The 22,841-nt window shown below is 41.7% G+C and overlaps 6 protein-coding genes across 7 annotated transcripts; all 6 read right to left on the bottom strand.

The window, feature by feature from the left end:
* Window positions 1-373: 373 nt before the first annotated feature.
* On the bottom strand, window positions 374-10,473 carry LOC140998408 (uncharacterized). 2 transcript variants are annotated; one of them, XM_073468703.1, is made up of 4 exons: window positions 10,060-10,473; window positions 4,864-7,417; window positions 2,233-2,306; window positions 374-1,096 (listed from the first exon to the last, which is right to left on the bottom strand). In XM_073468703.1, exons 2-4 carry the CDS (start codon window positions 7,349-7,351, stop codon window positions 1,001-1,003), a joined length of 2,658 nt encoding a protein of 885 aa, XP_073324804.1. In that variant the 5' UTR covers window positions 7,352-7,417; window positions 10,060-10,473; the 3' UTR covers window positions 374-1,000. The 2 variants fall into 2 exon arrangements, with proteins under 2 accessions (XP_073324804.1, XP_073324796.1); XM_073468695.1 differs by lacking the exon at window positions 10,060-10,473 and having other exon boundaries at window positions 4,864-10,046.
* A 151-nt stretch (window positions 10,474-10,624) lies between these two features.
* On the bottom strand, window positions 10,625-12,271 carry LOC140998420 (uncharacterized). Its single transcript, XM_073468717.1, has one exon. It carries the CDS (start codon window positions 12,220-12,222, stop codon window positions 11,596-11,598), a length of 627 nt encoding a protein of 208 aa, XP_073324818.1. The 5' UTR covers window positions 12,223-12,271; the 3' UTR covers window positions 10,625-11,595.
* A 2,768-nt stretch (window positions 12,272-15,039) lies between these two features.
* On the bottom strand, window positions 15,040-16,009 carry LOC140998383 (uncharacterized). Its single transcript, XM_073468659.1, has one exon. The coding sequence runs from the start codon at window positions 16,006-16,008 to the stop codon at window positions 15,382-15,384; it is 627 nt and encodes a 208-aa protein (XP_073324760.1). The 5' UTR covers window position 16,009; the 3' UTR covers window positions 15,040-15,381.
* A 343-nt stretch (window positions 16,010-16,352) lies between these two features.
* LOC140998390 (uncharacterized) lies at window positions 16,353-17,562 on the bottom strand. Its single transcript, XM_073468672.1, has one exon. The coding sequence runs from the start codon at window positions 17,560-17,562 to the stop codon at window positions 16,939-16,941; it is 624 nt and encodes a 207-aa protein (XP_073324773.1). The 3' UTR covers window positions 16,353-16,938.
* A 1,465-nt stretch (window positions 17,563-19,027) lies between these two features.
* Window positions 19,028-20,674, bottom strand: LOC140998397 (uncharacterized). Its single transcript, XM_073468684.1, has one exon. It carries the CDS (start codon window positions 19,824-19,826, stop codon window positions 19,260-19,262), a length of 567 nt encoding a protein of 188 aa, XP_073324785.1. The 5' UTR covers window positions 19,827-20,674; the 3' UTR covers window positions 19,028-19,259.
* On the bottom strand, window positions 19,028-21,363 carry LOC140998374 (uncharacterized). The gene has a single exon (XM_073468647.1). The coding sequence runs from the start codon at window positions 21,321-21,323 to the stop codon at window positions 20,709-20,711; it is 615 nt and encodes a 204-aa protein (XP_073324748.1). The 5' UTR covers window positions 21,324-21,363; the 3' UTR covers window positions 19,028-20,708.
* Window positions 21,364-22,841: the final 1,478 nt, after the last annotated feature.

The following is a 22,841-nucleotide window of genomic DNA, read 5'->3' as shown; positions in this document are numbered from 1 at the left end:
TTTTAATTTTCAAGTCCCCATCTACTTCAGTTGTTTAGGAGAATGCTGCGACTCTGTTTTCCTGTGAAGCTCCAGAAATGTCTTGTGAACTTTCCATAGGCAAGGCGGTCAGTAGATAATGACTGAATTTTTGGGTGAACTTATCCTTTAAGTAACGATGAGATGAATTCTTCTGGGCAGCTATAATGAGTATTGGTGCTGCACTGGAATCCACTATGCTGAGAGGTGTTTTCTAACTTTATGTCCCTCTATATATGTAAATGGAGTCAATATAAGAGACAAGTTTCAGTTTAATGCAGTCGATGCAACCGCACCACAGCCTCTGAAATGACCACACAGTTGACAGTGTCAATAAAAACTGAACAGACTGAGCTATGCAAGGGTGGGATTTATTGCATGGCTATTGTGTAGGATTGCAGTTGATTGTACAGGTGTAATAAACTTTAACTCAGTGTAGTAAGTCTGTAAAGGCATAAAAATGGTGATGACTTTTCACGGTCAGATACTGTACAAATCTATTTTCATCAACAAATAATAGGTCATTATTAAGTTTGACATGGCATTCTTCATAAATGTACATTCTTTTCAGTGCAGTATTATTATCATTATTATTAGTTTTTGCCTTTTTACATTCATTAGTCTCAGAGTTTTCCAGCCCAAGACGCAGGCCAAGTGCTTACCCACTAATAGGTAGCCCTCCTCCTCCGTTTTCTCTGCTCCCTGCTGAAGGACTCTTCAGGGTTTTTTAGTCCACCACCAATCCTTTTCCTTGCTCCCAATCCTCCTGACCCCCTTTGTAGCCTCAATCCCTGACCTCTTTCTCACTTCACATTCTCTCTTTCCTCCTCTTTGTCACCGCTCTCTCCTCTAGTCTGTGCCCACTTTTCTCATACCGTTCTCCTTTTTTTTTTTATCACAGTCTTTCAGCCCTCCATTTTAAAAACTATAGGTCTGGGTGAGCCTCTTCTGCCCTCCTTCAGTTGAACACCTCGACATCGCATCAGTCGTCTTCCTCATTGTGTCCGTTGACAAGGCCTGACTCCCAGCGTTGTACCAGAGGGGTCTTCTGTCTGGGGGTCCGGGGACTGTGGAGGACCTGGGTGAAAAGATGGGAATAAGCAGCAGTGAGTGGTGACTGCAATGTAAAAGAAACAGGAAGACAGACATCAGACGTGTGAGAGTAGTAGACCAATAAGCCATCACAGGAAAAAGGAGGAAAAAGATAAAAAAGACATCTCTCTGGATGAGCATCATTAGCTCTGTTAGTCAGAGGGAGGTTAATGCGACTGTGATCTGGGGCCATGTTCAGTATGACTAAGTCAACAACTGAGACCAATTTCTCCCGCAATCCTCCATTTATTCTTTAACTGTAATCAGGAACCAGGTCTGTGCAGAGAGCAGATAACCAGAGAGAGGGAGCGTGAGGGAGTGAGAGGAGAGAAAGCAAAACGTTACTAATGCTAACGTCAAACTGAGCCGTGCAACTGAAACCCGGCATATCAATGCCAAACTGAATTAAGGAGCTAAAGCCACGGAGCAACACTCAACTCTAATCAGAGATACCACAGTTTCAAAGAGATGCAAGACCCACAAGGCAGGTAACGGAAATCAGTGGGATTCTGAATTGACTTTCCTCTTTCTCCGCTATTGACTGCACACACACACACACTCCTGCCCACACACACAACCCCACTCTACAGTCCTTCCCTCCCGCTCTGTCTCAGGGCTGTTTGCCTTCTTCCCTTATCTGTAAAGATAAGCTCCTTACTGTGTGTTCGGTGTGTTATCAGATGTTTGTGGCCCATATTTGGTGCAAAAGAGATGCTGACATCCTCCCAACAGCCTTTCTTCATTGGACCCTTTACAATCTAGTGCACTTTGAAACATGCGTTCATATTCATGCTGCTGAGAGACTAATTGAACCCCCAAAGCAACATTGCAATTCATGTAAACTCTCAGTTAAAGAAGTTTTATGATTGTGGAACCTGATATCTTGTTAGCTGCATTCGAGGGAGACTCAGGAAGGTGATTTGCTTACATTTTCATGTTCTATAGCCAGTGTAGAGTGTACGTAGGGTCAGTGTGTTAATTTATCAAGCAAAAAATACTTAATAATGTCACTAAAAGGCCTGGTGTTTTTTTCCCATGGTCAAATTTAGCAAGCAGTTAGTATGAAGGGAATTGTAATCGCTCAACTTCATTGCAATAGGGCGACGGGGATCGCTGACTCACCTCTGGACGGTTAATCTTCTCCTCTTCAGCCTGGGCCGGGGGCCACAAGCCGAACTTGCCAACCGACTGGCGTGCTGCAAGAGACAGAAAGAACAAAAAAGTGGCTGAGGGCAGGATGAGCAAGAGCAGGGCAGAAATGAGGCAAAAAAAACTATCCCTGTGCTTTTGTTTTTGCTCCACACTGTGAGCAATGAAGCCTCGTTGAATCAAATTAGAAGTGAACACGGTGAAGCAGCAGAGAGAAATGATTGGAGACAGACAGCAATGCAGAGGGAATTAGGGAGAAGAAATGTACTTGATTGAACATGAACATGAAATAGAAACAAAAAAGTAGGCACCAGAAATGAAAGGATATGAAAAAGGTTTTATGACTCATAGTCTATGACACACGATTGCTTGATCATTTCCCAACAGTCATTGTCATTCAGGTGCAGAGTGGCACACCCTGGTCAGTTTGCCACACAGTTGTTGGTCACATTTTCATTCATACACGTAACAAAAACACATTGGCAACCCTCCCTGCCAACACACACAAACATACACTCAAACATACTGTACACCTGTAGTTCCTAACCTCTTTTGTCTGATGTAGCCTACCCTCACAGCACTGCCCTACTGAAGTATTCAAATAACTTTATCGACACCGACAATCTATTGCTATTGCTCAATGCTATTTGAGACGATTATAGAAAAGCTGATATTGCTTCCTACCATGTAATTTTAGGACTGTTTGCCCAATATTGCATTCATGCCTTCACTTGGAAGGTATGTATTCATTATTTTTAGCTTCAGCTGATAATCAATGCTTACTATTATTTTTTTCGCCATTCATCGAACAGTTTTAGTTGTTATACGACACTTTCAGCAAGCCATTTCAACGATTCATTCATCAAAGCCTAATTTTCAGCTAATTACATGTTTATCCATTACTTTTAGCCATTTCAACTGTTAGTGCTTTCAGCTAAATCTACTGTTTATCTGGTGCTTTTTGCTATTTCAATGATACTAGCCTATTTCAGCTGTTTATTGATTACTTTTAATTAGCCTTCAAGAATCCATGAGGCTACTAGGCTACTTACTTCATTACTCCTTTGCTATTTAAAGTGTTTATCCTTTTTGGCTAACTATTTTGACTCTTTATCCATTAGGCTACTTTCAGCTATCTATTTTAAAATATAATCTTTATTTTCAGCTATTTCAACCATTTACCTATTAGCCTACTTTTAGCTAACTGTTTATCCGATCCTTTAAGTTAACCATTTCAACTGTTTAGCCTATCCATTACTTTTAGCTAGGCCCGTCCATTTCAAAATGTAGAATACTTTCCGCTACCTAGCCTATTTTAGCTGTTCCTTTTGGCCTTCTTTCAGCAAGCTATTTTTGAACTGTTTCGCTATTTTAACTATTTTCCATTACTTTTGGTTATCGTAAATGTTGATCCTTTCTTTTTTCCATTGTCCATCCAATACCAATCCAATACCTTTAGTTATTTCACCTGCTTATTCATTACTTTGAGCTATTTCAAAATGTATCTGATTACTTGCTCGCTGGTAACTTGCTACAGTAACTTTCACACACTCCCTAAGTTGAAATAATGTTCAGGCGTTACAGCTGAACATGGAAATGTCTTTGTTGAATCAAAATTGTAATATCCCAGTGAGCAAAAAGTGGTCTAGATCACGTCTTTTAGACGTCATTTATGGACATCCAAGACGTCTAAAAGATGTCCTCTGGGGAGCCAGAATGAAAGTTTTTTATACATCTTTTCTGGACGTTGTATAGACGTTTATTTGTCGTTTATCGACTAATTCTGGCTGTCAGTGGACGTCCAGATCATGGCCTGGCCAGACGGACATGATATCAAACTGTTTTGGACGTCCACAGACGTTGCCTGCTCAGTGGGATACTACACACACATCTATATTTTCATTAGTTGAGCAAGTCCACAATCTTTCCATATTCCCCCTGTGACTGCAGAAGTATATGCTGAGGTACAAGTGAATCACTGCTCTACAGTACATGTGTACCATTGCAGCAAAGTTGGAATGACATAGAGATACACGTCCTCTCAGCAGGCTGTACATGCAGCCCTGTATTTCGCATTTGCGCTTGTTGTGAATAGTTTCTATGAATCTCACCACAAGAACTAAAAACACATTGTAAGCACTTTTTGAACGCTGGATTTAGACCTCCGATGAATATCGGACTCTTCCATCACGCTGCTTTGCTGACACAATAAAGTGTCGAGATATGACTGTTCCTCATCTCAACTTTTGCAATTAATATGACAGACGAGGCACTTTATTTATTGTGTAGTTACAGAATTTTATTTTCTTGTCAGCCAGCTTATGGTCTCCGGTGCAAAATTATTGCTCATAACCAATAACACTGGTTTCGATAGCTGATTGTGGTTTTCCACTGACCATGAGAAAAATGAAATAATGTGCTCACTGTGCTGTTTCAGGGGGTTTTCATCATCTCACCACAGATATAAAAATTACACACAAACCCAGACACAAGCAGTCACACACAAACACATTGTCTGTGTGTGCTTGTGGGTGCAAGCAGAATCAATTGCACCCCCCTCACACACTTTTATTCCTAGACCAACACTCAGTGCTATACACTAACCTGCTGGGGGTCCAGTTACCCCCCTGGAAGATGAACCAGGTGAGTCAGGAACAGCCAGTCCATTTAGTGAAGTAGAAGACAACATTGGACTCTTTCCTTCTATGCTGGCTGGCCTTCCTCGTCCTCCCCCTCCTCCCATCCCCCCTCCTTTTGAACCCTCCGTGCCCCCATACAGACTAATCCTTTGCTTGTGAAGCTCCTTCTCCCTCTCCTGAGCCTCCCGGATGTCCTGCTCCACTTTAACTACATTGGTTGAGGAGCGCAGCTTGAAAAAGGGGTTCTCCTTGGGTGCCACCTCTGCCCCTTCCTCCTCCTGTTCCTGCTCTCTACCCTTAATCCAACCATGTTCTCCTGTCCTGGATGATGAGATGTTTGGACGTCCAGAGTCAACTACAGTGACGGGCTGTGCTTCTGGTTTGGTAGGGTAGCGCCTCTGTCCTGGGACACTCAGACTATTCTCCAGGATGATGACCTGACAGCCTGTTCTCTCAGAGAAGCCTGGTCCTCGGGGAGTCAGAGAAGTGGAACCCCCTCCTTTCACTGAATTTGGGCTCTGTGTAAGACTCCTCCCAACATTTGAGCCGTCTACGGTTGATGAGATGTCCTCCTGGTTCTCGAGGGTTGAAATGTCACTGGCAGAAGACCAGGACGTCACCTTACTCCTTGTTGACGCGGTCAAAATTAAGTCATCGGGTGTCTGAAAGGCCTCAAAAAGCTGCTTCTTCTCTTTAAGTTGACGTACCGTGCCTTTGTCATAGATGCCTGGAACTTTTCCAAGCTTGACCAGATCTTGTTCCCTCCGAACCTCCTCGTGGATCTCATGCTGCATCTTTTTGCCTGCAAACTGCCTGTCTTTGCTTTGACTTTTTTCAGGATTAGCAGTTAACGACTGGCAGAGAACAGTTTTCCTTAGAGGGATTTCTACATACTCTGGTGTGGTAGGCGGATTCGGTAGCCCTCTGGACCTTCTCAGGCTGTGCTCACGCTCTATAGCTCGTCGGATTTCCCTCTCAATGGGAGTCTCTTTGAGTGCAGCTGCTGGAGTGCCTGTAGAGATGGTAGTGTTGCCCTCTAAAGTGCTGCATGGGGAGAAGTCCGCTGAAACTCCACTGTCACTCTGGCTGTCATCATACGAGTCACTCTCCATCCTGGTGTGTTTAGAAGACACAAATCTGTATCTTTCTGTCTTAAGCTCTTGTGTTCGGACTGTTTTTGAAATCCTTAACAGTCCTCTGCCTTGTTGCTGCTCAAGTGCCTTGTTCCTTTCAAGTCCACCCTCTATATGCCCTTCCTCTCCACCTGTTTGCTCGCTTTCTCCCTCTGTCCTTCCCCCCTCCCGGCTGTGCCTTTCTCTCACAGCTACAACACAACCAGAGCCTTGAGAAGCTGCCCCGCCCTGATCGGACAGCTCCATGGCAACGGACGACAAAGGTGGAGAGCCCTGGCCGAGCACCTGTTGTGCAGCTTCCTGGTTTGCTCCCCTGGGGGCAGGTTCACATTGACTCTGGGTCAACAGCTCCTCCCTCTGTTTGACTGAGGGAACTGAAGGTGGATGTGAGGTTTGTTCGATGCAAACTGAACATGAATGTTGGAGAGGCTTGCTTCTGATATCCAGTGTAGAACATTGCTGCTGACAAGACATAATATCACTACTCATTTCCTCTTCTTCCTCACTTCCATCAGCAAACGGAGGGGAGGACAGAGTATATTCATCATCTGAATTGTTTCTGTCATAGGGAGAGTGATGAGTTGAATTTATTACAGAAGCTGCAGCCCCTGACATATTATTTTCAGGTTCACTGTTACCATCTGGTAAAAAGTTCATCTGCGTGACATTCTCCTCTTTTGTCATATTATCTCCTGTCATCTCCTCAGGTGAAGAATCCTCTCTATCTAATGGCTCGGTGAGAGGAGGTGCATGTGGCCATTCTTGACTATTCTGGCTGTCAGGGGACATGAGACCTTCTGTTGCGTCTGAGATTATCTCAGCGTCACTGATCCACTCAGCCACCTCCCCCTCTAGACCGGAAAAGCCCTCTGTCTCAAAGCATTCTTCTGTTGATAAAGCTCTGATGGCAGGAGGAGGCGGTAAAACATCCTCACATAGATCAACGGACTCTTCAGATTCCCTATGAGTCTGTAGTGCTTCTGATAGTTGGGCAACTTGTTCTGATTCTGTCACAATCTCTTTTGTCTCCCCGGGGGTGCAAACACTAATTCTTGTTGATTCCTGATTTTCCAACTCAGTAACATCAGCTATTTTGGTTCTTGAGAGTGTTTGGTTATCTGCCAAAGTTTCGTCTTCAGCTCCAGGCTCCAGGATGTCAATGTCCTCTTCAGGTTCTGCCCTTGGTGCCTTTTTGTCTTGCAGAGGGGAGTCGTGGCTCATGATTGCACCCACTTCACCTCTCGCCCAGGACTCATTGACCCGCTCGTCTAGTGAGTTGACAGGACCCTTTTCCTGCCAAGCCTCAGGCTCTGATGCCATGGTGACAAATCTGCTGATGTAAAACCGTTTGGAGCAGTCAGGATGTTCGGCCAACAGCCAGTCAGTCTGAGTGAAAGCAGAGGAACACAGAGGGGAAAGGGGAACAACAGAGTGATTAACGGAGTTCAACAACAAACATGGCCACCCATTTTACATCCCATTATTACAACGCAGATTAAATTACTTGCTATACTATTACCAAGAGAATGAATCATCATGCTGTGTTTACTGTGACATTTATTGTGTAATCATTTTGAAATGCTAAGTATTATGTTTTCAATTTTCGTCTTACGCTTCATTCAACCTGTGTTGTGACACTAAAGCTAATAGAAAGGAACTCGCATTTCAAAGGAAATGTTAAAAACAAATAAAAAATAATACAAACAATTGTTTTTCATCTTGCTTAGACAACTGACATTTGCAAAGTGCACCAGTCTTAAACTATATCCCATTTACAGGCTCGTGGTAGTCCCTCACCTTATGAATGTATTTTTATTTTAATTTATCAGCTACTGCATTTGCACAAAGAATTGCGTATGGTAGCTTGTGCAGGATTACAGGCTATCTTTTTAATAGCAGATACTGAGTGCTGGTGTTGTTGTGCGACTGGAAGTCTGTTTATAACTTTGAGCTCAGCTTTGGCAGTAAGGTAACAGCTACTCTGCTCCGCTGTGCAACGTATAAAGTTTTCTGCTGAGCACACCTTTCTTTAATCAGCTTACAGGCAGGGGAATGGCTCAGCACCACACACACACTCACACACACAATCTGAAATAACAATACGGATTGTCCGCAGGGTAAACGGGCTAAAGGGGAGTCCAGCCCCTCTAATATCTTTTTCTCTTTTCTATTTCAAACTTGCCCTGTATCAATGTTATTGCCCTCTTCGCCCTCTCTTTTATACACACAAATACACACAAAATCCTGCTGTCATCTCCTGTTCAGCCTGCAACTCCCATCACCATCCAGGCTGACTCTTGCCAAGTCAACATGGCTGGACTCCAAAACTGTGATCATTAAGGGGAATGTAGATCACAGCACTGGGGATGACGAGTCTAGATTAATTGGGACAGATGGACAGATACGAAAGATAGATACTCAGATAGTTATAGTGGCATTTCCCCCTTAATGTAGAAATAATAAGGACTGACAGCATTACATGGCAGAACGAATGGCGAACACTGTAGTAAAAATAATGGCAGAGCATGTCGGCATCACGGCACAACAACCTGGCCTGATGTGAGTAAATTAGGATGAGAACAGTGAGGGAACAGTGAGTCATGAGGGCTATGCCAGACTATTTACAATCAACAATGGCTGGTTAAGGGAACCATTCACCAGCTGGGCACTGGACTGTCATTGGTTAAACTGTGTACTGTAGGCACAGTAATACTACCATTTCAACATTTTTTAAAACATGTATGTAAAAATTTCAGTTCAAACTACTTATTTCTTGTCCTACACATGCAGAACAAAAGGCTTATTAGAGTGGACTCATTCATTCAGTGCCCATTATGAAATGTACCCTGGCTGCTGTCAGACTGGCTGTTTTCTCATGGTGCATGAGTGGGAGGGTGAATGGAAAAGTTGGCACAAATTTTTCATTGTGTCTAAATGTGACTGAATTTCGGCTCATTATTTTAATGTATGCATACTGCACTTTTCAGACACAGAAAATAACCAGAGAAGACTATATACTGTTTGTATTCAGGTACTGTATTACTTGGGTAAACTTCTACCAGCCCTGTTGTACAATAGACTCACTCTCATGCAGTTTTCATAACAGTAGCATAATACGTCACTCATTGACTGAGAATTTTTTGTGTGAAATGGAGCATGAAAACGAGTCTTTTGTCACAATGAGAAGGTGAGTGTCGTGAGGGTTTAAACTCTGGTAAGAGTCTCGGCTTAAATTCCCTCACACCTGCTGATTCTGTTGAAAATCCTGCCGAAAACAAGAACGCTTAAATTGATTAATACAATAGCAAAACAATCCCCTCATTTATATTGTGGCATGGTAATCTGACTACCCCGAGTGTAAACGCTGGCATGCCCTAATGAGATATTTCCCTTATTCACATTTGCTTCAACAAACTAATGGCATTATATATCTAATATGACATGCTGTTTAATTTTATTTTCTAAGATGCTCGGAGAAAGCTGGCAGAATTGAACTAGAGGTTCTCCAACTCTCTCTGGGTAGAGGTAAGGTTGCAAGAGATTGCAGATTAAAACCTTGTTACATAACAGACTTATGTTTTGCTCATTATCTACAAAGGGGGCTCGCTTTATCAAAAGAACAGCAAAATCATGATCATCATTAAAAATACATCTGCGACAGGCCCTATAAATAAACTTGCCCTCCTTTTTTGGGGTCAGCATTGTCCTAAGGTACTTTAAGATCTAAGGGCATTTGACAAAATGCAAATGAATTTAAATAAATGCCACCAACTTCATCCGTAATTAGAATTAGTTCTGTTTCTGTCTAATGATTGCTGACATCATTCTTTGCACATTTTGCAGTCGCTTACTTTGATATGCTTTAGTCATTGTGGCGAAAGTAACACCAAGTAAAGCCGCTCTCCGCAGACTTGTTTCCTATTATTGTAATTATTAGCCTGATTGAAATATAATGGAGGTGTAATGTACAAGAATTTCAAGCTCCACAAAAGCAAATCAGGAATACTAGAACATACAGTTGCACATACCTGTTAACAAAATGCTTTGAAGATGCTCCCCAAATGACAGACACACATTTCTGAGAATGCACACTTGTCTTGTTTCAGGTCACTGATGCTCAATCAACACAAAATAATTCTCTTTGCTCGCAGCTCTACAGCCTCGCTGGCTGTATCTCCTCCCTTGTGCACACTAAGGCCCCTCAGCACACCACTTGTGCACGCCCACATTTGCATGCCATGCTCACATTAGGGAACAGTCACTACTACGTGCACAAGAATGAGCACGTGTGCATGCACAAACACACAAACATGTGCTCGAAGCTTAACCAACCGTTGTGGATTTGAAAATGTATAGTACTAATCCAATTAGTGAGCAACACACATTAATTATTACACCATTCAAGTGAATGAAGAATGTACCAGAGGGATAAATGAGTGATTATATCACAGCATGCTTTAATTTTCTCTTCTTATATCTGGGAAAAAATAAACAGTGTGATTTTACTTAGAATTTTAACGTTTGAATTATTTTGCATTTTGGTGTAAATTACAGGCAGGAGTTCAATGTGAATATATTCAGAAAGGAAAAGTATTGTCATGAATAAATCTGTTTATTTGAAAAGTAGTCAAATCAAGTCTTAAAGGTTTCTACAATTACTACAACAGACAACAGCCTCTGTCCTCTGTTAATAGCCAATAAATACAAGCATGCAGGTCACTGATTATTCAAACAGTCTGCTGCATTACATCAGATGTACGTCTGCCAAATGACAACACAGACATTAAACAGAAAAAAGCACATTGTAGCAAAATAAATCCCATCTTGCCACACTGTTTTGGCAGCATCCAAAGTTTTATTTAGGGCGACATCTCTCAATGATGAAAAACATTCATTGTGTTTATTGCCCTGTGATTTAAGATAGTTTGGGGAATAAGGAATGAGAATCTGTAGAAAGCAAATTTGCTTCACATAACTTGACTTTAGGCTTTCAAAATGTGTGCAGTAAGTACGCCAAGTCCAGTCTGTTGTGCAGGTGATATGCCAGTCCTCCCTAACAAGTTTAGGGGAAAAATAGAACAAATAAAAAGTGTCAGTTGAGCGAGTATAAAGGGTGACGCAGGGTGAAGGGTGGGGATGGACGGGCCAAACGGACACAGGAATGTCATGGTTGACTTGGTTGTGTTTATTTGATCGGTGTGCTGCAGTGCATTCTGGTTGATGTAGGTTTTCTATCCTTAGAGCAACAGTGAATACCACCGGCCCTTTTATCTCTGTTTTCTCATGTACACAACATTATCTTTGCCCAAAACTAACCAAGTAGTTTTGTTGCCTAAACCTAAAAGCTTTGACCATGTGTGTGTGTTTTTTTGTTTGTTATCTTGATAACACTTATCTTGATCTGCTCTCCACTGATGTTAACAGACATCAGATTGGTGTATCACCCGTATGCGAGATTGGACTTTAGCGTATTCATGCAATGTGTAAAGCTGTGTTATTTGTACACAGATGAGAATGAGACCAGGTTGTACTGTACTGTAATACATATCATGTTCCAAAGTCCCTCATGCCTTTAATCCCTCTGTTGTCTCCTCATTCTGAGCTGCTGCTGTTGGTTGGCTCTCGGGTTGTTCTGGACAAAGCTCCTTGGTAGGATCCATCACAGCAGGTGTAGGCAGCTGATGACACTCCAGCTGAGCCCTGAACTCCTCCATCTCGTTCTGCTCCACCTCCCTCCTCCTGCTCAGCAGGTACAAGTCTAATGACACCCTCTTACTTGACTTCACAGCCCACTGCATCACAAGACAGTCTGGACAAGATGTATAGAGGAAGTATCCAGTGAGGTTGAAGCGATTCCCTACATCAAAGGTGAAGGTGCTACCTACTACTGAGATGTTGTAGGGCAGGTACTGGCATTGATCGGCGAAGCGGTTGATTTGGGTGTAAGAGAAGTTGGAAGCTTCACTGGAGTTGGAGAAGTACATGGTGATGCTGTCTCTCAGTCTCAGGGCCTCCATGGATGGCGCGTGGTTGAGACTGCCTGCGACTAAAGCCCATCTGCCCACCAAGTGATGAGGATCCAGTTGTTTCAAAGGATGGAGCAGTTTTTCACAGACTGGAGGAGCTGATTGGCTCGCAGACACCAAACAGAGGAGAGTGATGGAAAACACAGCAAACATGTATGAAACCATAATGATATCTAGTCTTTGCCTGTCAATCTGTGGTCTCAGTTGCTCTATGTGATTGAGAGGGGAACTGAGTGGAGGCTCAGTTTTATAGTACAGATTGCATCAAGAATGTCCAGTGTTGCAACACAGTGTAGGTTCACGATCCCTTATCTGTATGTGGATACCATTATTAGGCAATGAAAGGAAAGTTTGATTATTGTTTGTTTGTTTTGTGGTTTTCTCCCGCTTGAAATGTTGTTCTGGGTTATATCATTTTTAAAATATTTTCTCTCTCTTCTCTTCTCTCTTTTGTCTAATTTGAAAAATGGAGCAGATGCATGTTGCTTCAGGTAATAGACTCTGATTCTGTTAATGACATTTAAGGACTTTCTGTTTCTCCCTCTGTGGAAGAAAATGTGGCAAGAGTTCAGACTTTGGAGGATGTTTTTTTAAAGATAAGATACATATTATTATTTGATTACTAAAATCTGATGCATTAAAGAAAAATATTGATGAGTGGGGATGTGTATGGGATGAAAACATTATAATAACAACAAAAACAACAGTTTGATGCTTTATGGAAATAACTTTCTGGAGTCTCAGATGGTCGCCTGGCAACTGGTCCCAACAATGAAATATTCCATATAAAACAAAACAAAAATGCAAATTTTGTTTGTTTGATCAAACACATTAATGTTGATCAGAGAGCCTTAGAGGTGCTGAAAGGGTTTAGGTTCAGACAAAGCCTTTTTTTTTTTTAGAGAATTGTTCTGAGTGGCAAGCGAAGCCATTTTTTTCTTTCTTCTTCTGATATAAATTGTTTTCTCTCCTCTGTTTTTGACTTGAGCTGAGTAGAATTTTTTTTTTTTTTTGCCAGGATTATCTTTCTAGGTCCTTTCTGGCATTCATCGCCAAAGCGCTAGAGGGTGTAAGAGAAGTTGGAAGATTCACTGGAGTTTGAGAAGTACAGTACATGGTGATGCTGTCTCTCAGTCTCAGGGCCTTCAGAGGTTGCAGGAGGTTAAGACTGTCTACAACTAAAGCCCATCTGCCCACCCAGTGATGAAGATCCAAAGGCCGGATCAATTCTTCACAGGCCAGATGAGCTGAATGGCTCAGAGACAAAAGGCACAGGAGAGTAACAGAAAACACAGCAAACATTTCTCTGTATGTTGAGATCATAATGAGTCTGTGATGATTCCTCCTCTTTATTTGTTTTGATGCCTCATCAAGACTAGAGCTGATTTTTTAGTACAACTTGCATCAGGATACTATCCAGCTGGACAGAACATTCTGATATTGTGCAACGAAAGAAGTTTAGAAACGATGGATGTTTGCTTTTGACTAACTTGGACTTTGGACGACTTGCCTGGGGCCAAAGAGGGATACACACAAAGCAACAAGCAATAAAGTTTAGTTCTGACTCATCAGGTTTAGAAATACAACAATTATTTTCTTTGTCAGTTGTCGAAAAAGACAAATTTAGTGTAGGGTGGCATCTTCAAATTACTGACCCACAGTCCAAAACATATGAAGATAATCAGTTCATTATCATAGAAAAACACAAATCCAGCTAATATTCACATTTGGGAAGCTGCAAGGAGTTTATACTGGGGATTTTTTTTTTAAAAGTACGATAAAACAGCATTGTTAATTAATTTACATTTTACTTAGAGAACAATGCAGAATAATTCACTCCTATGGCATGAACTTGCATAAAACTCTGCCATAAAGTAATATTAATCAGTTTTCATTCATTCATTCATTTTTGGCCCCGTGCCCCTTAGAGAATCTTTGCACGCCACTGCCTCATGTGTTCCAGCCTCTCGATGGTAATTGACAGAAAAATCGACGTGGCAGATTGTACGACAACCCAGAAAAACGGGAATTCTTTGCTCCAGGTAGTCTGTCTCTCACGCACTGAGAGGGACAAGGCACAACAGCACTACATGTTGCAGTGCGGTGCCAGAAACAGGTTATGGTTGCTAAAAGGGGAAAAAGGTGTGAAGATTTGTCATAAATCAGGAGTACGGGAGAATTGTGACCCCAAAAGGAAGCTGGGAGAGAGCAATAATAAAAATAAATAAATAATAAATAATCCCGGAGGGTTGGCAAGTATGTCTGTAATTCCTAAGGTAGAAGGAATGTTGAAAATGAGCTGAAACAAAGACATTGGAGAAGAGTGGATTTAATGTATGTACATTTTTTTATTTCAAACACCTCATTAATAATTAGCATATTGAAGAAAACACATTCATTGTTGTGTATTGTGGTGGTAGACATTTATTAAAGAAAGAAATCAGCGAAAAGAAAAAAACTTTCCTCCAGTTTGTCTATCATACTACATAAAAGGGGCACTTCAGTGAGTTTACACGTCAAAGTCAGGAGGAGGACGACCGCCTGGAGGAAGCTTTAACAAGTTTGAGAAAATCTGTCTCTAGCAAGTCCCCCAACTTTATGGAAGTGCAATGATAACTTGCTAAGGTTCCTCTTTAGTGACTTTTCTTCAAATGCAGGATAGAGGTATGGAAAGTTTCAGGCCAGTCCATAATAAAATGCACGCTTATACATAGCATGTTAGGTGTCATATCACGTTTAGATTACATGTGTTTAATATGAGCAGAACTTCAAGTCTGCAGGAGGAGGGGGTAGTGGTGGTGCGACCGCCTGGTGAGGGACGATTTCCAGCCGTGTTTGTGGTACCAGAATCAGGTAAGGCAGAACATGATCTTTTCCCTAACCCTACAGTAATCAAGTGCTTTTTGTGCCCAAACCTAACTAAACCACAGTGTCAAAACATCAAATTGAAAAGAGAACATAATGAAACGTAAGGTGTCAACATACAGTATCTGCAGGAGCTTTTTATTCTGGTGATTGAGATGAAAATACCACAATCAATTGTATATGAACTGTTACATGAATTTTTCTGAAACAAATAACTTTCAATTAAGAATTTTAATGGCTCAATTCGACAATGAATACAGATATTATACAAGAATATGGACCATCCAACACTGCAGACAGGCATTGTCTTAAATGTGTCATGGGAGGTTTGTGCAGATACTCAGCCAATAATTGAGTCTTATTCTGAAATTAAGACACATTTTCCACTTGAAAAATTACACATATACAGTATATACATGTAGCCCAATATCATGAACAATCATGGACTACAGTGTCTCCTCAGCGTTGTTCCGTCTCGGGCGGAGCAGGTGCTGATTGGCTGGTGCTCTGCTCGAAACAAAGCTCCTTGTTAGGATCCATCACGACAGGTGGAGGCATGTTCAGACACTCCGCCTGAGCCGTGAACTCCTCCATCTCCCTCTGCTCTACCTCCCTTCTCCTGCTGAACAGGAACAAACGCTTGAGTTCCTTTGACTCGTTGTCAAAGCGCATCAGCACACAGTCTTTACAGGACCTATTGAGGAAGGTCACAGTGAGGTTCACCCGATCTCGCACATCGAAGGTGAGAATGCTGCCTTCCAGTGAGACATTGAAGGACTGCAAGTGGCACTTCCCGCCAAAATGGACGCTGGGTGTGTAGAGAATGTTGGAGGCGGCACTTGTATTGGAGAAGTTAACGCTGGAGCTGTCTCTACGTTTGAAGAACTCCAGTTGTGTAGGATCGCTCAGACTGCCTGCAACCAAAGCCCACCTGCCCTCCAAATGACGGGGGACCAGTCGATCCAAAGGTCGGGTCAAGTCTTCACAGGCCAGAGGGGCTGAAAGGCTCACAGACGCCAGACAGAAGACAGCGACGGTGCACACGGCAAACAGGTTTCTGTGTGCTGAAATCATACGAGTGTACATCTCGACTCAGTAGCAGAATAGGATGCTGCTAAAGAGGCTTGTCAGGTTTTATAATCAACCTTCAGTTTCATAATAGTGGAAACACCAGAGAGCAGAGACCCCGAAACACCTGTGGATTCTTTTATTGTGAAATAAGACAATACTGTGACTCATATTTGCACTAGGGCTCTACTTTTTTTTGTACGTGTCATTTTGTTGTTGTTGTTGAGTTCACTTTTAGTCAGACAGTGTGGAGAAAATGCAGTAAACTGTTCTGAGGTTTCTCGTTTTCTTGAGGTTTAAAGTAAAACCTCAACCAAAAATGTTGTGTTTGTACTGGAATAAAAGACTTTGACAACAACAAAATTTCAGAGACCGAGGTTTAGTTAATCGGTATGACAGTACATAGTAACATACAAACATTTTCTATCAAGGATGGAACGTGCTACTTGAACTGTGACCTTTTCCAGCGGTCAATTCTAATCTCTCACTCAAGCGATACATTAAAAAAATAAAAGGAAAGTGAGACAACAGTTTACGTTTGCATTTACTGTAAATCATGCAAAAAATTTAAAAAGTTTTGACATTAAATCTGCCAGTTTATAACTGTTAGGACTCCTTAAGCCACTTGGATTTTAAGAGAATATAGATGAAAACCTTGCGGGGTATTCTGGCAGCAACACAGGCTCTGAACTTCACATGCTGATGACCCGATCCTACAATCGCATGTCCTGTATATTATCAGTATTTTGCGCAATAAATTGTGTCTGTTTTTCTAGTCAGGGATATACATTTTCTCTTTAGTCTCTTTAATGTTTCAAAGAAGTTCAAACTCTTCTTAAAAGGTTGTATCTTAAAGACCAATTTGATCCTACTTACAGAGTAGTTAAGGTAAAGCTACAAGGTAAATCAATTTGACATACAATGTCTCAAACATCTTCTCAATGTCTTTCAGCTCCTCTGTCCCTCTGTTTTCTCCTCCGTTTGAGCTGATGGATTCCCAGCCGTTTCTTCTGGACAAAGCTCTTTGCTAGGATCCTTCACATCAGGTGGAGGCATCTTCAGACACTCCACCTGAGCCGTGAACTCCTCGATCTCCTCCTGCTCCAGCTGCCTCCTCCTGCTGAACAGGTAGAAGTGCTGCCTCTTCCCTGATTCGATATCAAAGCTCAGCAGAATACAGTCACGACAAGATGTATGCGTGAAGGTTGTGTTGACGCTGCCGTTGTCAAAGGTGAAGCTGCTGCCTTCCAGAGAGATGTTGTAGGATGCGTAGTGGCACTTGTCATCTCTACGCATGCTGCGACGGAAGGAGATGTTGGTTTCACTGGTGTTGCTGGAGAAGCTAGCGGTGGCACTTTCTCTACTTCTTAATCGCTCCATGAATGGGAGGTGGCTCAGACTGCCTGCAACCATAGCCCATCTGCCCTCCAAATGACGAGGATCCAGTTGATCCAGAGGCCGGATCAAATCTTCACAGGCCAGAGGGGCTGAAAGGCTCACGGACATCAAGCCGAGGAGAGCGATGGCACACACAAGAAGCATATCTGCATTTGTTGAAATCATAATTGACATTGCACTCTACCGTGATGTGTGCAGGCTGCTCTTAAATGTGTTATATGGGTCATTTTCTGGTTTTATAGTTGTTTCAGGAAAGTTAGGTTTCACAATTCTGGAAATAGCGGAGAGCAGAGTCCATCTTTCACCTTGTGGTGTGATTGTGAAACAACATTTTTTTGAGTACTCTGACTTTTGATTGTTTACACTGGATGTTTGCTTGTTGGCTCTCTCTCTTACCTGTGGTAAGGTTGTGGATTCACTGTTAATCAAAGGCAACAAAACCACTACTTTGGTGGTTTTACCTTTCCTTCACGGAATATATTCTTTAAATATAAGGAAAGTGAGACCGAGGTTTAGTTAATCGGTATGACAGTACATAGTAACATACAAACATTTTCTATCAAGGATGGAACGTGCTACTTGAACTGTGACCTTTTCCAGCGGTCAATTCTAATCTCTCGCTCAAGCGATACATTAAAAAAATAAAAGGAAAGTGAGACAACAGTTTACGTTTGCATTTACTGTACATCATGCAAAAAATGTAAAAAGCTTTACCATTTAATCTGCCAGTTTATAACTTTTATGACTCTTTAAGCCACTTGGATTTTAAGAGAATATAGATGAAAACCTTGCGGGGTATTCTGGCAGGAACACAGGTACTGAACTTCACGTGCAACGTGTGTCTTTGCTTGTGAGCCATGTCAAAGAAAACTTTCAGGTCTACATGACGAAATAGACTTCAGACCTTTTCTGTAAACTGGCTTCATCCTCTCATCGTTTGATGTACTGATGAATTTCTATTTTTATTTTATGATACAGCTACCACTGTGATTATGCATTACGTGTTTCATACATTTTACCTGTGACATATGCATTATGTGATTTGCTATTTAAGGAATCACGGCCCTTTGTCGTTTGATCCTTCTTTCCAGTCACACCTTGAGGAAGACCCAGTGTGGGTTGAAACCAGTCAGCATTTTTTCTCTGTGATTTTTTAACTCTGAGACGTCCCAACAAATGAAGGCTTTTTAATGGCATCCTTGCTCGACGCGAGTGTGCCTGATGAAGTAAGCCAACATCCTTCCTTTTTCTAAAGAAAACTTTCCATTGTGATCCAATGAGGAATAAAGTGGATCTGATTCTGATTGTTGAATATGAGTGGCCTGAATGACTGATCAAAGTAATCCTCCAGTGGTTACATCTTAATGTAATCTGTGTAAAAAATGTTGAAATACGATAAACAAAATGCAAAAAATGAATGATGTCCTTCTTAAAAATCATTTTGCAAATCCAACTAAAATGAATACATTTTTTATAAATATAGAGACACACATTTACAATGTAAATAAACATAAGTTCAAATCAGTGGTTTTAAATATTTTCTCTGTCTGTCTCTAGTTTTATAGTGTGTGTGCAAGGAATGATGTAGAAATTCTGTCACCAAGTCAAAACATAAATGAATAAAACATAAATAAATGAATGATTGATACAATGCATTTTTATTAGACTGCATCTTGAAGGTTGCTCCAAATTACATGCCAAATATAACACTGTTTTCAAAAAGATAAATTTGAACGATTACATTTCTTGGAAAAAATGAGCTATCAGCAAACAATAGCACATTTTACTGTTTGCACAAAGCATCCATTAATAATTCATTTGCAATTTATTTAACCCATACGACCATGTGCCACAGTCTGTTAGGCCTGTTGTTACTCTGTTTTCGCGTCGGGTTGAGCCTCTGCATCGTTGGACATCTTTCCTGGACAGATCGGTTTTGTAGGATCCTTCACAACAGGTGGAAGAAGGTTCAAACACTGCGTCTGAGCCGTGAACTCGTCCATCTCTTTTTGCTCCACCTCCCTCTTCCTGCTGAACAGGTACACACGCTGGACTTCCTTTGCCATGTTGTCAAAACGCAGCAAAATACAGTCTTGACAGGATGTATGGAGGAAGGTCACAGTGACGTTATACTGAGCGAAGTCGAAGCTGCTGCCTTCGAGTGTGATGTTGGAGTTCAGATATTGACAACTGTCATTGGATCCAAAGACGCGTGTGAAGGTGGTTCCGTTGACAAAGCTAATGCTGGCAGAGTCTCTAGTTTTGAATTTCTCCCTATATTCAGGACTGCTCATACCACCTGCAACTAAAGTCCATGTGCCCTCCAAATGAGCAGGATCCAGTTGATCCACAGGCCTGACCAAGTCTTCACAGGCCAGAGGAGCTGAATGGCTCAGAGACACCAAGCAGAGGAGAGCGATGGCACACACAGCAAACATGGCTTCAGATTATGAAGTACTATATGTTGTATCGTCTGCAAGCATCAACTCTCAGTTGCACTGTAGCATCAAACTGAAAACCCAGCCGGTTTTATATTTGTGTTAGAGTTTCGCAATACTGCCAGTGCCAAACAGCAAAGTCCTCTATTCCATCTGAGGATACTGTGATTGTGAAATGAGGGGATGATTTAAGGACTATTTCATTTTAACACTGGTGGGCTCTCCCTTTATGTACCTGCGGTCAAATACAATTCTGTATTTTTTTTGTTTTTCTTTTACAATGTTGTGTTTGCACTGGAGTAATGTTATAAACTGCAAATTTACAGAAATACATGTCAGCTGATAACCAGGGTTGATAAAAATAAAAATGCTTTGATTTGGTAGTCTCTGAATGAAAGTTGTCTGAGGACATTTTCTCATGGTGTTTCAGGTAGTTTATGTGATGAAAACATCTCAGCGAATAAAAGACAAAAATAAAGTGAATCCAGTCGCTGCTTTACATCTGAAAGTATATCTTCGCAACTTGCACAAAAAAATGGTGTAAAATATGAAGCAAAATTAGTGGCAACATTCAAATAGACATGTGACTGAAGCCTTGAAAATAACTGTATATATCTGTTTGCTCATAGAAAACAAAACAAATTTGCCACACTGTGAATGTTTTTATGTGGCTCAGATCATTTTTAGGAATGCCTTGGGTGTGCATGTTGCGTGACTTGTGCTGATCTTGGTCTTGACTTGGTCTCAACCCCTCAGTGACTTGGGCTTGTCTTGGCCTTGATATACAAAATATCGATATCGATATACTAAAGAGTAGTTAAGGTAAAGCTACAAGGTAAATCAATTTGACATACAATTTTTCAAACATCTTCTCAATGTCTTTCAGCTCCTCTGTCCCTCTGTTTTCTCCTCCGTTTGAGCTGATGGATTCCCGTTTGTTTCTTCTGGACAAAGCTCTTTGCTAGGATCCATCACAGCAGGTGGAGGCATCTTCAGACATGCCACCTGATCCGTGAACTCCTCGATCTCCTCCTGCTCCAGCTGCCTCCTCCTGCTGAACAGGTAGAAGTGCTGCCTCTTCCCCGATTCGACATCAAAGCTCAGCAGTATACAGTCACGACAAGATGTATGCGTGAAGGTTGTGTTGACGCTGCGGTTGTCAAAGGTGAAGCTGCTGCCTTCCAGAGAGATGTTGTAGGATGCGTAGTGGCACTTGTCATCTCTACGCATGCTGCGACGGAAGGAGATGTTGGTTTCACTGGTGTTGCTGGAGAAGCTAGCGGTGGCACTTTCTCTACTTCTTAATCGCTCCATTAATGGGAGTTGGCTCAGACTGCCTGCAACCATAGCCCATCTGCCCTCCAAATGACGAGGATCCAGTTGATCCAGAGGCCGGATCAAATCTTCACAGGCCAGAGGGGCTGAAAGGCTCACGGACATCAAGCCGAGGAGAGCGATGGCACACACAAGAAGCATATCTGCATTTGTTGAAATCATAATTTGCACTCTACCGTGATGTGTGCAGGCTGCTCTTAAATGTGTTATATGGGTCATTTTCTGGTTTTATAGTTGTTTCAGGAAAGTTAGGTTTCACAATTCTGGAAATAGCGGAGAGCAGAGTACATCTTTCACCTTGTGGTGTGATTGTGAAACAACATTGACAACAGGTACTCTGACTTTTGATTGTTTACACTGGATGTTTGCTTGTTGGCTCTCTCTCTTACCTGTGGTAAGGTTGTGGATTCACTGTTAATCAAAGGCAACAAAACCACTACTTTGGTGGTTTTACCTTTCCTTCACGGAATATATTCTTTAAATATTCAGAAGTTGTACTGGGATGATAGCGGTTTGGTAAACTGCAATTTAACCCTAACCCTATTTAAATGATAACCACTGTTACCTGATTTTTGTTAAACACCCTTAGGAATCTGCTACTTCAAGATAGATAGCCTACAACACTGGCAATAGGGGGACTGGGGACCTATCACTGTCTATCAGAGATGTTCACAAGTCTTTTTTTGCAAGTCCAAGTCAAGTCTAGAGTCTCTGAGGTGCAAGTCAGAGTCAAGTCTCTTATGGCTGTAATGAGCGTTCTTTCATTTCCTGTATGCCATCCGGTCTGCTTAGAACACTGCATAACTGTATCTCAGGAATTCAAAGCATGTACTGTGTTATCACTCCTTTATCTATTAGTAAACAGTATCAGCATTGATCAGTTTATTGGTATATGATCACTTTAAAGTTGTCAGGCCTGGATGAAAATGAGGACTCAGATGCAGAGGATATCACTTATAAGCACTCTTTATTGAGTTCGGCTCCTTCTTTGAAGAGTGACAAATGAATATGCTATGAAACACTTGCCATCTCTGAGGCCTGGCTAGAATATCGCGGAAGAACAAAACTTCCAAAAGGAGGGAAAACACTCATAAACGGGAGGGACAATGAACACTAGAAACAAGGAAAACAGAAGACTAGACTAGAAATCAAAAACTCTCTCAAGGAGGAAAACAAAAGGCTAGATAATAACTCAAAACGCTCCCGAAGGAGGAAAACCAAATCTAATATAAAAGGGACAAAAGAAAACGGCTCACCAAAACAGGAGGCTCTACAACTATCTAACACTATCTAACACAAAATCACTCCGAAAACGGGAGGACAGAAAGCAGTTACAACAAAAATACAAAACAAACCCTAAACTAGAAAATATTATCAAACAAAAAAATCACTCTTAAAGAGGAAGCAGAAAACAACTTACGTGGCGAATAAATTCTCTTGGCAAAACTGACTATGACTATGATTAAGGGCTTGGGTGCACGGACTAGGACGAAACACTTTGGCACAAGACAAAGGGAAGACGCCGACTTTAAACACATGAGGGTAATGGGGAACAGGTGGAAACGATCAGGGATCAGGTGAGACAATCAGACCGGTGACACATGAGGAAGGGCAAGTGACCTGAAACGAGAGGAGAGTTAGATTTCAAAATAAAACAGGAAGTAACGAGACAAAAACCCA

Source organism: Pagrus major, chromosome 1, assembly GCF_040436345.1.
Source record: "Pagrus major chromosome 1, Pma_NU_1.0".
Taxonomy (NCBI): domain Eukaryota; kingdom Metazoa; phylum Chordata; class Actinopteri; order Spariformes; family Sparidae; genus Pagrus; species Pagrus major.
The sequence above is the reverse complement of the archived record's forward strand: the minus strand, read 5'-3'. Positions and strand labels throughout refer to the sequence as shown.

Bases quoted from the DNA above. Each gene is read 5' to 3' on its own strand.
- LOC140998408 (XM_073468703.1), bottom strand. From the start codon at position 7,351: ATGGCATCAGAGCCTGAGGCTTGGCAGGAAAAGGGTCCTGTCAACTCA. The intron at 2,307-4,863 runs GTTAGTGTATAG...TGTCTCTTGCAG, and splicing joins GGTAACTGGACCCCCAGCAG to CACGCCAGTCGGTTGGCAAG. The intron at 1,097-2,232 runs GTGAGTCAGCGA...CTTTTCACCCAG, and splicing joins AGAAGATTAACCGTCCAGAG to GTCCTCCACAGTCCCCGGAC.
- LOC140998390 (XM_073468672.1), bottom strand. From the start codon at position 17,562: ATGTCAATTATGATTTCAACAAATGCAGATATGCTTCTTGTGTGTGCC.
- LOC140998420 (XM_073468717.1), bottom strand. From the start codon at position 12,222: ATGGTTTCATACATGTTTGCTGTGTTTTCCATCACTCTCCTCTGTTTG.
- LOC140998397 (XM_073468684.1), bottom strand. From the start codon at position 19,826: ATGTTTGCTGTGTGTGCCATCGCTCTCCTCTGCTTGGTGTCTCTGAGC.
- LOC140998374 (XM_073468647.1), bottom strand. From the start codon at position 21,323: ATGATTTCAACAAATGCAGATATGCTTCTTGTGTGTGCCATCGCTCTC.
- LOC140998383 (XM_073468659.1), bottom strand. From the start codon at position 16,008: ATGTACACTCGTATGATTTCAGCACACAGAAACCTGTTTGCCGTGTGC.